The sequence below is a fragment of the Grampus griseus genome, assembly GCF_964374135.1.
Source record: "Grampus griseus genome assembly, chromosome: 9".
In the NCBI taxonomy this organism is placed as follows: Eukaryota; Metazoa; Chordata; class Mammalia; order Artiodactyla; family Delphinidae; genus Grampus; species Grampus griseus.
The window spans coordinates 46111838-46128601 of NC_139003.1; the positions used below are offsets into that span (position 1 = coordinate 46111838).

The following is a 16764-nucleotide window of genomic DNA, read 5'->3' on the forward strand; positions in this document are numbered from 1 at the left end:
AATCTACATTATTTCTTGAGCCAACATATTTAATGATCACCAGTACAGGAAGAAGGAGACAGTATACCTCTGATCCACTTGTGTCAGAACTGGGAACAGTCAAGGGTTCAGGGTTTTGGTCTCAGTTCTGCCACAGTTTTCCTATCTGTAAAATGGGGTCACAGCTATCTATCCAGTGCTCAAAACTGGGAAACAGTGTTCTGTAACATGCAATTACCACTAATAAGACAGCTTGTGAATTCAGAGGACTGGTCCAGCATGCTGCCTGGCAAGGCGAACGGCACCCTCTGCACACCTGCTGCTCCTTCATTAGCACGGCACTCCAGCCATCCTGGCGCAGAGGGCTCGGCTACAATCGTAACTGCCTCTGCTTGCTTCTCCGTGAAAAAGCTGCACATTACCACCTGATCTGAGTCAGAGCTGACAGTGTCTAGCATTTGCTCTCGACTTAGCATTGAAAAACAACCAACAAATAGGTCATTTTACTGTGTCTACTTGAAGAGTTAAGCACATCTGCCATATGTGTCATGAGAAAGGTCCCCTGAAACACTTGTTCCCAGAGGCCCCTCTCTCCCACCAATCTTTTCAGGTGTACATTCGAGGCTGGGGGGCTGGGAAGGCAGAGCTCAGGCAGTAAGCCCTGGCACTCGTGACCCAGGCAAAATAGAAAGTTATGCCGTGGTTCTCAGGAGACCTAATGATGTTGAGTCAACGAGCATTAAGCAGCAGCAACCTGACAATTAAGTATCCATCTACCCCAGGAACAGGGCGGGGAAAGCGGGCTGTTACTGCAGGAAATACCAGATCCAAGGCTTCTCTGGCTCAGCTACTCTTTACCAAAAGTCAACTTTGTGCCAGACGAGGTACCTCATGGTAATCCTTCTAAGATAGGTAATTACCTCTTTTCAAAATATAAGGAAACTGAAGATTAGAGAGGTTAAGTGACCTATGTCAAGGTCACAAAGCCATGATTTGAACCCAGTTGTATCTGGCTCTAAAACCTGCATTCTTTCTACTATGACATGCTAAGAAAGAAGAGTCAGGTATAGACTGTTTAAGGTCCACTGAGATATACAGCACTTGCATGATATAAAAAGCTGGCTATGGGGGCTTCCCTGGGGGCGCAGTGGTTGAGAATCTGCCTGCCAAAGCAGGGGACACTGGTTCGAGCCCTGGTCTGGGAAGATCCCACATGCCGCGGAGCAACTAGGCCCGTGAGCCATGGCCGCTGGAGCCTGCGCGTCCAGAGCCTGTGCTCCGCAACAAGAGAGGCAGCGATAGTGAGAGGCCGGCACACCGCGATGAAGAGTGGCCGCAACTAGAGAAAGCCCTCACACAGAAACGAAGACCCAACACAGCCAAAAATAAATAAATAAAATACTGAATACATAACTACTTTAAAAAAAAGAAAAAAACCTGGCTATGGCTAGGTGGTCAGAAGCAAGATAACAAATATGGGAACCCAGAGATGCCACTAGGTGATTCCCAGGGTTCCCAGTCCAGAGGACAATCAATACTTGCCTTTTTCTTTCTGGGTCCTACTGTCTGTCAGGCAAGCCTTGGCTGACCCCAAGGCTACCAGCCACCGTTGTCTCTCAGCCACACTTCTGGCCTTCAGGTAGAAATATTGTTCCCCAGGGATTATCAGGTCCATGCGTGTGTTATCTACAGAATGAACTGGGAGCAAGACATAGAGAGGTCAGAAACCCAGAAAAGCCCTATCTGGGTAGCCTCCACTCCACCCAAATTCTTGAGCTTAACTGGCGTGCCAGTCACTGAGAGCTTCTTCCAAGAGAGGATGTCAGCCCTTACTACTTCTCCTGGTTTATTTATCTCTTCCTAGAGGTCTCTGCTAATGGAGAGGGAAAACTCTGCAATTGGCTCCAAGGTCTCACCAGGACTTTGGCCTAAAAAAGAATCACTTAAATCTCCTTAGGATCATTTATAAGAGGAGAGAGGAAAAATCTCTCTTCTGGTGTGTGTGTGTGTAAAGTATGCTGCTCTGCGGCCAAAAAGGCTTGATGCAAACAAGTAAGGATGTGCTCTTTATCTCCTTGGGTTATTGAAAAGCAATCAAGAACACAATAGTTTTCCTTTCTACTTTCCTTCACGAGTCTTATCAAAAATGTGAGAATTCCCTTAGAACACTTTAGGAGAAGAAACAAGCAAGCCACACTCTCCTTCACCCCCCAAGCCCCATGCCCCAAATTCCCTTCTAGTCGGTTTCTGAGCCACATCCTCTCAGCATGTCTCAAGATTCTCAAAACCAAGAAGAAAAGGCTATTTGTAGGTCTGTCAGGTGTTTGCTTGTTTAGTTTTGAGCATGGTGGTGGTGGTGAGAAGGTGTGTATGCGTCGTGATTTAAACACAGAAGTGTTTGATGTTGCAATAAAAAGACAAATAAGCTTAGCAAACTGCCACAAGCCCGAGGTGAGCAGGTGACCAAGGAATGAGCACTACATGTGTGGTTACTAAGCACATTGCTCTCATTTATTCTGACTACCTCTAAACCAAGCTCCTTGTAAAAACTCGCTGCAGTTTTAGGTCTTACTTGTAAGACTTTTTCTGGGGGACGTAACATTATATATCTTTATACTATGGGAGCAGCAAAGAAAGGCACACAGAAGCCAGTGGTTTTTTTTATTTTGGGGGAGAAACAGAAAGAAAAATAAAACCTGCAAGTGTCTTGGCTTCTCACCTTGAATTTCACACACCGCCATCTGAATGCTCCCTTTGCAACCTTTCCAAGCATCTTCAGGAGAATCATAATAAGATAATATTCCCCCACAGAGAAGGAACCACCGAGGCTGCCAACCTGAAAACAGAAGCAAGAGCATGGTCTCAATGACTGCTTCCCAGGACATAGGAATAGGACCTAACAAAGGATGCTGGATTCTAGCTCCAAGGAACTTACATTCTGGGGGAAAATTCTAAGGGAAAGAAATAAGTTAGAAAAGATCTGTATGTTTGATCTCATTTTTGCATAGAAGTCTGGAAGGATCAGCAATAAATATGGTGATGATTCTCTAGGTAATGGGATTACTTATGATTTTTATTCCTTTTTCCCCCTAATACAGTACTAGTAATCTTTGATTTTTACTTTTTCTAAGATAAAAGATTATTATTTTCCAAAGATTATTGTTAACATACTTGCTCTCCTCCCCTCTGGTTAAGGAAAATTATTTCAAACCTAGAAATGAGATAAAAGATTATGCTGCCCTTTCAACATCATACGTAGTGCTGTCTAATAAGCCTGCCTAGGGTCATATGTTCCCTAAGGAAAGATAACTTTAAACTTACTATTTGGTATTGATCCACTGAAATGGAATAATCTTAAAACATTCAAGGGCTTAACTACTTTTACTTCACAGTATTTCAGGGGACGAACCATATTCAGTGGAAACACACGTCTTATCTAGTCCTCTTACACAACCTATGTTCTAGTCAAACCAAACTTACTTGCTGTGTGCCTGCCTCAGGGCTTTTGCTCAAACTGGATCTTCCTAAAATGTCATCCCTGACTACCTCTGCATAAGCCTTGTCAGTCTCCTCATCAGATGTATTTTTTCCTTCTCTGAAATGCCATAGGCTTTTAAGGATACATTTTCTCACTAGACTCTTCTACAGCTGAGACAGCTGGAGCGAAGGCTGGTAGGCGCTTTGCGCAGAGCCCCAAGGGCTGGCTCAGGTACATACCTGATGGGCCCTTGGGAATTGATCCACACCAGCTAAATACGTAAGTCACCAACTGATGTCACAGTAGTATTTTTAGGGAACCACTAACTGAAACCGCCCACCCTGGCCAGGCAGAATAATAACTGCTTGCATGAGTTATCTCACAACAGGAGGTCTCAATAAGAAACACGGAACTGACCAGCTACCACCAGCTGGCAGAAATCGGGAGGGGCCAAAAGGAGGGAGGAGATGCCAGCCATAATATGTCCTGCCGATGTCCCAGAAACCCTGACGCTGGAAACCACCTTGACTGAGAGATGCGTGCGTCACCAGGAATTGGACCAAATATGGGCACAAGCAAGATGACTGGCCAGAGACAACCCGGCAAGCTAACCCCATTACTATAAAACCTGAGATGTGAGCTACGTGGCAGAGCAGTTCTCCTGGGTTTCCTTTGCCCGCTGCTCTCCCCCCAGGGGGCCCCTTCCCAATAAAGTCTTTTGCTTTGTCAGCATGTGTGTCTCCTCGGACAATTCATTCCCGGGTGTTAGACAAGAGCCCACTCTTGGGCCCTGGAAGGGGTTCCCCTTCTGGTAACAGCATCAATTTATTACGTTATAACAGAAGATTAGTACGCTGCCTGGAGCACCCATAGCCTAAGATCATAGTTCGGGGAAACTTACATTTTTAATCAGGAGGCTGAATGGTCAGCACTAAATCTAAGCTCAGGCACAGGAGTTAGGTGGCAAGCGAGATGTTTCACTCATCATTTATTTCATCAGGGTCTGCTTTCTAGGAACCAGAACACTCAGGCCTGCTCAGGTACCACATCTCTCACTTCCTTAAACAAAACTGGATAAAGACCAATTCTCAATATCCACCCTCATACCAGTCACTGAAATACCCTTCCCTATAAGCCTTCTCAATCAAAGATGAGTAATGTATTCTACAACTATGGCTTATGTTCCTCTTATTCCATCTTATACTGGGGACTTCCTTCCCAACGATGAACCTAGACCCTTTACTGGACATCAGGAGCCCCACGGCCTTATCTCAACACCCCCACAAGTTGATTACTGGCTAGAAAACCTCTTGGGGTGAACTTGAACATTTTATTTCAGAAGGTGATGCTTCCTGACCTTGGCTTCAAATTTTACGGAAACACAAACCCGAGGGCTACTATTCTTGGCACAAACATTACAATCCAGGAAATCAAACTGATCATCAGATTGTCTTGTTGAGTAGCTAATCAACACTCCTGGAGTCAGATATTATTAGTGATATTTTAGCCCTTTGCAAGAGAGTCATTATTTATACCTTATGCCATCTCCCCTCACTGAAACAGAAGAATCAATTCCTAAGAATCTGAGAAACGGAAAGGCCTTTGAAATCACCTAGTCCAACCAGCTCATTTTACAGAGAAGGAAACCAATCCCAGGTAGATTAAGTGACCTATCTAAAGTCACACAGGAAGTACACAACAGAGTTGGGAAGAAAACTATGTCTTTCTAACACTGTCCCTCCTGGCATAACAACCCCCAAACCTTGACTCCCCATTGCTAGAAAGCTATCCTGGTATAGAACAGTAGCATCTTCTCCCTTACAGCTCAACTCCCATGATTATGTTTGGTGTGAACACTCTCCAAATCCACTATGACTCTCAAGTAGAGGGAGTTCAGCATACCCTCAATCATCATATTTTATAATTTAGGACCCCATCTGTATTAGTCTTGGTTCTCCAAAGAAACAGAACCAATAATATGTATGTATATCTATATATAATTTATTATAAGGAATTTTCTCACGCAATTATAGAGGCTGCAAAATTCCAAGATCTGCAGTCAGCAAGCTAGAGAATCAGGAGAGCCAATTTGTAATTCCAGTCCAAAAGTCATCAGGCTTGAGACCCAAGAAGAGCCAGTGTTTCACTGAGACTGAGAAAACCGGAAAAGATCGATATCCCAGCTCAACAATCAAGCAGGAGGAGCTACCCCTTACTCAGCCTTTTTGTTCTACTTAGGTCTCCGACTGACTGGATGAGATCCACTCACACTAGGGAAAGCGATTTACTTTACTCAGTCTATCAGTTCAAATGTTAATCTCATCCAGAAACACCCTCAGACACACCCAGAATGATGTTAGGTCAAATGTCTGGGCACCCCATGGCCCAGGCAAGTTGACACAAAAAATTAACCATCACATACCATTAATTTGAAGATAAACTAAAATATTTGCATGTGATGTGACCGACAAGGCTTAATTTCCAAAATACACAAATAGCTCATACAACTCAATAACAAAAAACAAACAACCCAATCAAAAAATGGGCAGAAGACCTAAACAGTCATTTCTCCAAAGACGACATACAGATGACCAATAGGCACATGAAAAGATGCTCAATATCACTAATTATGAGAGAAATGCAAATCAAAACTACCATGAGGTGTCACCTCACACCAGTCAGAATGGCCATCATTAAAAAGTCTACAAATAATAAATGCTGGAGAGGGTGTGGAGAAAAGGGAACCCTGCTACACTGATGGTGGGAATGTAAATTGGTGCAGCCACTATGGAAAACAGTATGGGGGTTTCTTAAAAAACTAAAAACAGAGTTACTGTATGATCCAGCAATCCCACTCCTGGGCATATATCTGGAAAAGACTCTAATTCAAAAAGCTACATGCACCCCTATGTTCACAGCAGCACTATTTACAATAGCCAAGACATGGAAGCAACCTAAATGTCCATCGACTGATGAATGGATAAAGAAGATGTGGTGTGTGTACACACACACACACACACACACACACACACACACACACACACACACAAAGGAATACTCAGCCATAAAAAAGAATGAAAAAATTCCATTTACAGCTACACGGATGGACCTAGAGATTATCATACTAAGTGAAGTAAATCAGACAGAGAAAGACAAATATCATATGATATCACTTATGTGTGAAATCTAAAATAAGATACGAATGAACTTACAAAACAGTAATAGACATAGAAAACAAACTTATGGTTATCAAAGGGTTATCAAAGGGGGAGGGATAAATTAGGAGTTTGGGATTAGCAGATGCAAATTACCGTATAGAAAATAGATAGGGCTTCCCTGGTGGTGCAGTGGTTGAGAGTCCGCCTGCCGATGCAGGGGACACGGGTTCGTGCCCCGGTCTGGGAGGATCCCACATGCCGCGGAGCGGCTGGGCCCGTGAGCCATGGCCGCTGAGCCTGCGCGTCCGGAGCCTGTGCTCCACAACGGGAGAGGCCACAGCAGTGAGAGGCCCGCGTACCGCAAAAAAAAAAAAAAAAAAAAAGAAAATAGATAAACAACAAGGTCCTAATGTATAGCACAGGGAATTGTATTCAATATCTCTTCTAACAACCTATAATGGAAAAGAATATGAAAAAGAAAAAATATATATATATAACTAAGTCACTTTGCTGTATACCAGAAACTAACACATTGTAAATCAATTATACTTCAACTAAAAAAAAACCAAAAAATAACCTGCCCATTAAGCAATGACATGATACTCATTCTCAGATGCTTCATGACTTCAGAGCTGTTGGAATGTGAAAAAAAATGCCTAAAAATTGAAAAAAATGTGGTACAAACTAGGTTTATCTTACAGGAATCTGAAAAATGTTAAATAACCCAAACACACACACACACACACACACACACACACACAGCACAGCTGCAATATATTTTAAAAGTAGCTTGTAAATGATAATAGTAACTGAAATAATACCTTCTCTGTAATAGGTTCTGTATTTACCTAGGAAAAGTTATAATGACACTAGAAGAGTTTCAATTATTTTATTCTGTAGTTTGTAACTATAAAAACTATGACCAAGAAAAACTTTTCCTTAAAGCATAAAGTTCCTAGAATTTCAGAAGGCATGTTAAGAGACCACAGACGTCTCATTCCCATTATCTGAGATTTAATGGCAGAGCAATGGAGAGTCCAGAGTAATGTAGAGACACACTGCTCTTTCACAATGTACACTCCTGGGAAGCTCAGATACAGCTCAGGAATGATGCATGAATTGCATGAGAAAAGAGGCATGCATGATGAAGAGGCCATTAATGCACTTCCTGTTTTAAATTAATCTGCTGTTACCTCGGTTTGGGTGATGGCTAATTTCATGTATGAACTTGACTGGCCTACCAGATGCTCAGATAGCTGGTAAACCATTATTTCCGGATGTGTCTGTGAGGGGGTCTCTGGGAGATATTAGCATTTGGATCAGCAGACAGTAAAGATTGCCATCAACAATGCGGGTGGACATCATCCAATCTAATGAGGGCCTGAGTAGAACAGAAAGGCAGAGGAAGGGTGAATCTCCTCTCTGTGCCTGAGCTGCAACATCCATCTTCTCCTGCCCTGGACACTGATGCTCCTCATTCTTGGGCTTTTAGACTCAGACCAGGACTTGAACCATCCACCACCCTCGATTCTCAGGCCTGTAAACTCAGACTGAATTGTGTTATCAGCCTTCCTGGTTCTCCAGCTTGCTGAGAAAAGACTGTAGGACTTCACAGTCTCCGTAACTGCATGAGCCAATTCCTATCATAAATCTCCTCATATGTATATATATGGTTCTGTTTCTCTGGAGAACCCTAATACACTTGAAAATGATAAAATATTCAAGGTAACCAAAGAGCAGATGAAAACTGGGGGTCTATACCAGTCCCTGATCCATTCAATTACCATCAGACTATCTTCCTGTCCAACCCTACTCCCTTTTTTTTGCCATCCCTTACTAGACATGGAAAGTGGTGTCAGCCAAACTCCCTGCTTAGAAGATTAGACAAGAAACTTCCATGAGCAGGGAAAAGTTTTAGCTCATATAAGCTACTGCTGCCAGGGATGGGCTAGGGGGTTAAAGTATTTAAATGCCAATTTCACATATTTTGTATTATCTTGGATTATTTCACTATAGAAGGTACAGTGGACATTTATTTTTGGCAACCCAGCATCCACCTCCCACATTTCTGTTCCTGAAAACCTCCTTCTGCACACTCTATCCATGTAGTTTGGGTTGGGCTGACTAGCCCCAGGGTGGGCCTATGATTCAGGCTTAAATGGAGCTTCACATCCCCTTTCCTCAATGATATGTTCCAAGACAGGCAAGGGACCCAACCAGAAATAATTCTGGGACTTTTGCTGGGACTGGCGAAAGGTGGAGAGAAATGGAGACTGTCTCTCTTTTTTCTTTGGTCTCAAAGATGTTTACCTGGAGCTGCTGGAAGTCATTTTGCCATCACATGGACCTAAACATGATCGACACATACAAGGAAAGCGGGTGGGAGGATCTGAGGGAGGCAGGGAAAGGAAGCAAATCTAGATGACATTTTTTGAACACTTCGATCAGACTGTGTAATACCTATAGATAAGATACCCTCTGGACTTTTTAGTTACATGGACTAATAGATGTCCATTTTTCACTTCAACCCTGAGTTGGATTTTTCTTTAATATTTCTAAGGTATCACATGATTATCTCACTAAATGTATAAAAAGCATTTGACAGAATCTAATACCCTTTCATAATAAAAACTCTTAACAAACTAGGTATAGAAGGGAACTTCTTCAACCTGATAAAGGCATCTACAAAAACCCCACAGCTAACATCACACCCAATGACAAAAGACTGGATGTTTTTCCCCTGAGATCAGGAGTAAGATAAAGATGCTTGCTTTCACCACTTCTATTTAACACTGTATTGGAGGTCCTAGCCAGGGCAATTAGACTACAAAAGGCATCCAGAGAGGAAGGGAAGAAGCAAATCTACCTCTTCACAGACATGCTCCTGTATATTAAAAAAAAAAAAAAAAAAAAGGAATCCACTTAAAAAACTATTAGAATAAATGAGTTCAGCAAAGTTGCAAGATATAAGACCAATACATGCAGAAGACCTTCAAGATGGCAAAGGAGTAAGATGTGCAGATCACCTTCCTCCTCACAAATACATCAAAAATACATCTACATCTGGAACAGCTCCTACAGAACACCTACTGAACGCTGGCAGAAGACCTCAGACCTCCCAAAAGGCAAGAAACTCTGCATGTACCTGGGTAGGGCAAAAGGAAAAATAGACACAAAAGAAAAGACATGTGACCTGCATGTCTGCGAGGGAGCTGTGAAGGAGGAAAACTTTCCACACACTAGGAGTCCCCCTCACTGGTGGAGACAAGGGGTGGCGGGGTGGGGGAGGCTTTGGAGCCACGGAGGAGAGTGCAGTAACAGGGGTGCAGAGGGCAAAGCAGAGAGATTCCCGCACAGAGGATCGGTGCCGACCAGCACTCACCAGCCTGAGAGTCTTGTCTTCTCACCTGCCGGGGTGGCTGGGGGCTGGGAGCTGAGGCTCGGGCTTTGGAGGTCGGATACCAGGGAGAGGACTGGGGCTGGCTGCGTGAACACAGCCTGAAGGGGGCTAGTGTGCCACAGCTAGCCGGCAGGGAGTCCAGGAAAAAGTCTCAAACTGCCTAAGAGTAAAGAGACCACTGTTTCGGGGTGCGCGAGGAGAGGGGATTCAGAGCACCGCCTAAATGAGCTCAAGAGATGGGCGCTAGCCGCGTCTATCAGTGCGGACCCCAGAGACGGGCATGAGACACTAAGGCTGCTGCTGCAGCCACCAAGAAGCCTGTGTGGAAGCACAAGTCGCTATCCGCACCTCCGTTCCCGGGAGCCTGTGCAGCCCACCACTGCCAGGGTCCTGTGACCCAGGTACAACTTCTCCGGGAGAACACATGGCATGTCTCAGGTTGGTGCAACGTCACGCTGGCCTCTGCCGCCACATGGTCGCCCCGCATTCCGTACCCTGCCCTCCACCCTGAGTGAGGCAGAGGCCCCTAATCAGCTGCTCCTTTAACCCCCTGCTGTCTGAGGGAAGAACAGACACACTTAGAAGACCTACACGCAGAGGCGTGTCCAAAACCAAAGCTGAACCCCGGGAGCTGTGCGAACAAAGAAGAGAAAGGGAAATCTCTCCCAGCAGCCTCGGGAGCAGTGGATTAAATCTCCACAATCAACTTGATGTACCCTGCATCTGTGGAATACCTGAATAGACAACGAATCATCCCAAATTGAGGAGGTGGACTTTGGGAGCAGCTGTAGACTTTGGGTTTGCTTTCTGCATCTAATTTGTTTCTGGCTTTATGTTTATCTTACTTTAGTATTTAGAGACTATCATCATTAGTAGATTTGTTTATTGATTTGGTTTCTCTCTTTCTTTTTTATATATGTATTTTTCTTTTTCTCTTTTTGTGAGTGTGTATGTGCATGCTTCTTTGTGTGATTCTGTCTGTATAGATGTGCTTTTACCATTAGTCCCAGGGTTCTGTCTGTCCATTTGCTTTTAGTATAGTTTTTAGCACTTGTTATCACTGGTGGATTTGTTTATTGGTTTGGCTGCTCTCTTATTTTTTTTAATTACTTTTTAAAATTTTAATCATTAAAAAAATTTTTGACTTTAATAACTTTATTTATTTATTTTTCTTTTTTTTTCTCCCTTTTCTTCTGAGCCATGTGGCTGACAGAGTCTTGGTGCTACAGCAGGGTGTCAGGCCTGAGCCTCTGAGGTGGGAGAGCCAAGTTCAGGACACTGGTCCCCCAGAGACCTCCCGGGCCCTCATAATATCAATCGGCGAAAGCTCACCCACAGACCTCCGTCTCAACACTAAGACCCAGCTCCAGTCAATGACCAGCAATCTCCACTGCAGGACACCCCATGCCAAACAACTAGCAAGACAGGAACACAACCCCACCCATTGGCAGAGAGGCTGCCTAAAATCATACTAAGTTCACAGAAACCCAAAAACACACCACCAGATGTGGTCCTGCCCACGAGAAAGACAAGTACTAGCCTCATCCACCAGAACACAGGCACAAGTCCCACCCACCTGGAAGCCTACACAATGCACTGAACCAACCTTACCCACTGCAGGCAGACACCAAAAACAATGGGAACTACGAACCTGCAGCCTGCGAAAAGGAGACCCCAAACACAGTAAGTTAAGCAAAATGAGAAGACAGAGAAATACACAGCAGATGAAGGAGCAAGGTGAAAACCCACCAGACCAAATGAAGAGGAAATAGGCAGTCTACCTGAAAAAGAATTCAGAGTAATGATAGTAAAGATGATCCAAAATCTTGGAAATAGAATGGAGAAAATACAAGAAACATTTAACAAGGACCTAGAAGAACGAAAGAGCAAACAAACAATGATGAACAACACAATAACTGAAATTTAAAATGCTCTACAAGGAATCAATAGCAGAATAACTGAGGCAGAGAACGGATAAGTGACGTGGAAGATAAAATAGTGGAAATAACTACCGCAGAGCAGAATAAAAAAGAATTAAAAGAATTGAGGACAGGGGCTTCCCTGGTGGCATAGTGGTTGAGAGTCCACCTGCCGATGCAGGGGACATGGGTTCGTGCCCCGGTCCAGGAAGATTCCACATGCTGCGGAGCGGCTAGGTGCATGAGCCATGGCTGCTGAGCCTGTGCGTCCGTAGCCTGTGCTCCGCAACGGGAGGGGCCACAACAGTGAGAGGCCCGTGTACCGCAAAAAAAAAAAAAAAAAAAAAAAGAATTGAGGACAGTCTCAGAGACCTCTGGGACAACATTAAATGCACCAGCATTCGAATTATAGGGGTCCCAGAAGAAGAAGAGAAAAAGAAAGGTACTGAGAAAATATTTTAAGAGATTATAGTTGAAAATTTCCCTAATATGGGAAAGGAACTGGTTAATCAAGTCCAGGAAGCACAGAGAGTCCCATGCAGGATAAATCCAAGGAGAAACAAGCCAAGACACATATTAATCAAACTATCAAAAATTAAATACAAAGAAAAAATATTAAAAGCAGCAAGGGAAAAACAACAAATAACATACAAGGGAATCCCCATAAGGTTAACAGCTGATCGTTCAGCAGAAACTCTGCAAGCCAGAAGGGAGTGGCAGGACATATTTAAAGTGATGAAAGGGAAAGACCTACAACCAAGATTACTCTACCCAGCAAGGATCTCATTCAGATTTGATGGAGAAATTAATATCTTTACAGACAAGCAAAAGCTAACAGAATTCAGCATCACAGACCAGCTTTACAACAAATGCTAAAGGAACTTCTCCAGGCAGGAAACACAAGGAAAAGACCTACAATAACAAACCCAAAACAATTAAGAAAATGGTAATTGGAACATACATATCGATAGTTACCTGAAATGTAAATGGATTAAATGCTCCAACCAAAAGACATAGACTGGCTGAATGGATACAAAAACAAGACCTGTATATATGCTGTCTACAAGAGACCAACTTCAGACCCAGGGACACATACAGACTGAAAGTGAGGGAATGGAAAAAGATATTCCATGCAAATGGAAATCAAAAGAAAGCTGGAGTAGAAATTCTTATATCAGACAAAATAGACTTTAAAATAAATACTGTTACAAGAGACAAAGAAGGACATTACATAATGATCAAGGGATCAATCCAAGAAGAAGATATAAGAATTGTAAATATTTATGCACCTAACACAGAAGCACCTCAATATATAGGACAAATGCTAACAGCCATTAAAGAGGAAACCAACAGTAACACACTAATAGAAGGGGACTTTAACAGCCCACTTTCACCAATGGACAGATCATCCAAAATGAAAATAAATAAGGAAATAAGCTTTAAATGACACATTAAAGAAGATGGACTTAACTGATATTTATAGGACATCCCATCCAAAAACAACAGAATACATTTTCTTCTCAAGTGCTCATGGAACATTTGCCAGGACAGATCATATCTTGGATCACAAATCAAGCTTTGGTAAACTTACGAAAACCGAAATCACATCAAGTATCTTTTCCGACCACAATGCTATGAGACTAGACATCAATTACAGGAAAAAAACTGTAAAAAATACAAACACATGGAGGCTAAACAATACATTACTTAATAACCAAGAAATCACTGAAGAAATCAAAGAGGAAATAAAAAAATACCTAAAAACAAATGATAATGAGAACATGATGGCCCAAAACCTATGGGCTGCAGCAAAAGCAGTTCTAAGAGGGAAGTTTATAGCAATACAATCCTACCTCAAAAAACAAGAAACATCTTAAATAAACAACCTAACCTTACACCTAAACCAATTAGAGAAAGAAAAAAAAAGAAATCCAAAGTTAGCAGAAGGAAAGCAATCATAAATATCAGATCAGAAATAAATGAAAAAGAAATGAAGGAAATGATAGCAAAGATCAATAAAATTAAAAGCTGGTTCTTTAAGAAGATAAAAAAAATTGATAAACCATTAGCCAGATTCATCAAGTAAAAAGGGAGACGACTCAATAGAATTAGAAATGAAAAAGGAGAAGTAACAACTGACACTGCAGAAATACAAAGGATCATGAGAGATTACTACAAGCAACTACATGCCAATAAAATGGACAACCTGGAAGAAATGGAAAAATTCTTAGAAAAGCACAACCTTCCGAGACTGAACCAGGAAGAAATAGAAAATAGGAACAGACCAATCACAGCACTGAAATTGAAACTGTGATTAAAAATCTTCCAACAAACAAAAGCCCAGGACCAGATGGCTTCACAGGCGAATTCTATCAAACATTTAGAGAACAGCTAACACCTACCCTTCTCAAACTTCCAAAATACAGCAGAGGGAGGAACACTCCCAAACTCATTCTACAAGGCCACCATCACCCTGATACCAAAACCAGACAAAGATGTCACAAAAAAAGAAAACTACAGGCCAATATCACTGATGAACACATGCAAAAATCCTCAACAAAATACTAGCAAACAGAATCCAACAGCACATTAAAAGGATCAAGTGGGGTTTATCCCAGGAATACAAGGATTCTTCAATATATTCAATTCAATCAATGTGTTAAACCATATTAACAAATTGAAGGATAAAAATCATATGATAATCTCAATAGATGCAGAAAAAGCTTTTGACAAAATTCAACACGTATGTATGATAAAAAACCTAGATAGTAGGAACAGAGGGAACTTACCTCAACATAATAAAGGCCATATGACAAACCCATAGCCAACATACTTCTCAATGGTGAAAAACTGAAACCATTTCCACTAAGATCAGGAACAAGACAAGGTTGCCCACTTTCACCACTATTATTCGATAAAGTTTTGGAAGTCTTAGCCACAGCAATCAGAGAATAAAAAGAAATAAAAGGAATCCAAATCAGAAAAGAAGAAGTAAAACTGTCACTGTTTGCAGATGACATGATACTATACGTACAGAATCCTAAAGATGCTACCAGAAAATTACTAGAGCTAAACAATGAATTTGGTAAAGTAGCGGGATACACAATTAATGCACAGAAATCTCTTGCATTCCTATACACTAATGATGAAAAATCTGAAACAGAAATTAAAGAAACACTCTCTTTTACCACTGCAACAAAAGGAATTAAATACCTAGGAATAAACCTACCTAAGGAGACAAAAGATCTGTATGCGGAAAACTATAAGACACTGATGAAAGAAATTAAAGATGATACAAACAGATGGAGAGATATACCATGTTCTTGGATTGGAAGAATCAACATTGTGAGAATGACTATACTACCCAAAGCAATCTAAGATTCAATGCAATCCCTATCAAACTACCACTGGCATTTTTCACAGAACTAGAACAAAAAATTTCACAATTTGTATGGAAATGCAAAAGAGCCCGAATAGCCAAAGCAATATTGAGAAAGAAAAACGGAGCTGGAGGAATCAGGCTCCCTGACTTCGGACTATATTACAAAGTTACAGTAATCAGACAATATGGTACTGGCACAAAAACAGAAATATAGATCAATGGAACAGGATAGAAAGCACAGAGGTAAACCCAGACACATATAGTCACCTTATCTTTGATAAAAGAGGCAAGAATATACAATGGAGAAAAGACAGCCTCTTCAATAAGTGGTGCTGGGAAAACTGGACAGCTACATGTAAAAGAATGAAATTAGAACACTCCCTAACACCATACACAAAAATAAACTCAAAATGGATTAAAGACCTAAATGTAAGGCCAGACACTATCAAACTCTTAGAGGAAAACATAGGCAGAACACTCTATGACATAAATCACAGCAAGATCCTTTTTGACCCACCTCCTAGAGAAAGGGAAATAAAAGCAAAAATAAATAAATTGGGCCTAATGAAACTTAAAAGGTTTTGCACAGCAAAGGAAACCATAAACAAGACGAAAAGACAACCCTCAAAATGGGAGAAAATATTTGCAAATGAAGCAAGTGACAAAGGATTAATCTCCAAATATTCAAGCAGCTCATGCAGCTCAATATCAAAAAAACAAACTACCCAAACCAAAAATGGTCAGAAGACCTAAATAGACATTTCTCCAAAGAAGATATACAGAGTGCCAGCAAACACATGAAAGGATGCTCAACATCACTAATCATTAGAGAAATGCAAATCAAAACTGCAATGATGTATCACTTCACACCAGTCAGAATGGCCATCATCAAAAAGTCTACAAAGAATAAATGCTGGAGAGGGTGTGGAGAAAAGGGAAACCTCTTGCACTGTTGTTGGGAATGTAAATTGACACAGCCACTATGGAGAACAGTATGGAGGTTCCTTAAAAAACTAAAAATAGAACTACCATATGACCCACCAATCCCACTACTGGGCATATACCCTGAGAAAACCATAATTCAAAGAGTCATGTCCCACAATGTTCATTGCAGCACTATTTACAATAGCCAGGACATGGAAGCAACCTAAGTGTCCACTGACAGATGAATGGATAAAGAATGGCACATATATACAATGCAATATTACTGAGTCATAAAAAGAAACGAAATTGAGTTATTTGTAGTGAGGTGGATGGACCTAGAGTCTGTCATACAGAGTGAAGTAAGTCAGAAAGAGAAAAACAAATACTGTATGCTAACACATATATATGGAATCTAAAAAAAATAGTCTGAAAAACCTAGGGGCAGGACAGGAATAAACGCGCAAACGTGGAGAGTGGACTTGAGGACATGGGGAGGTGGAAGTGTGGGCTGGGACGAGGTGAGA

General features: G+C 41.8%; 1 protein-coding gene across 1 annotated transcript in view; it reads right to left on the minus strand.

Moving 5' to 3' along the window:
- Positions 1-16764, minus strand: part of PLEKHA8 (pleckstrin homology domain containing A8) — a 71997-nt gene that overhangs the window by 31715 nt on the left and 23518 nt on the right. Inside the window, exons 2-3 of the mRNA XM_082661956.1 lie at positions 2699-2815; positions 1522-1677 (exon numbers count right to left, since the gene is read on the minus strand). Coding sequence (XP_082518082.1) covers positions 1522-1677; positions 2699-2815 — 273 coding nt within the window. The remainder of the gene's footprint in view (positions 1-1521; positions 1678-2698; positions 2816-16764) is intronic.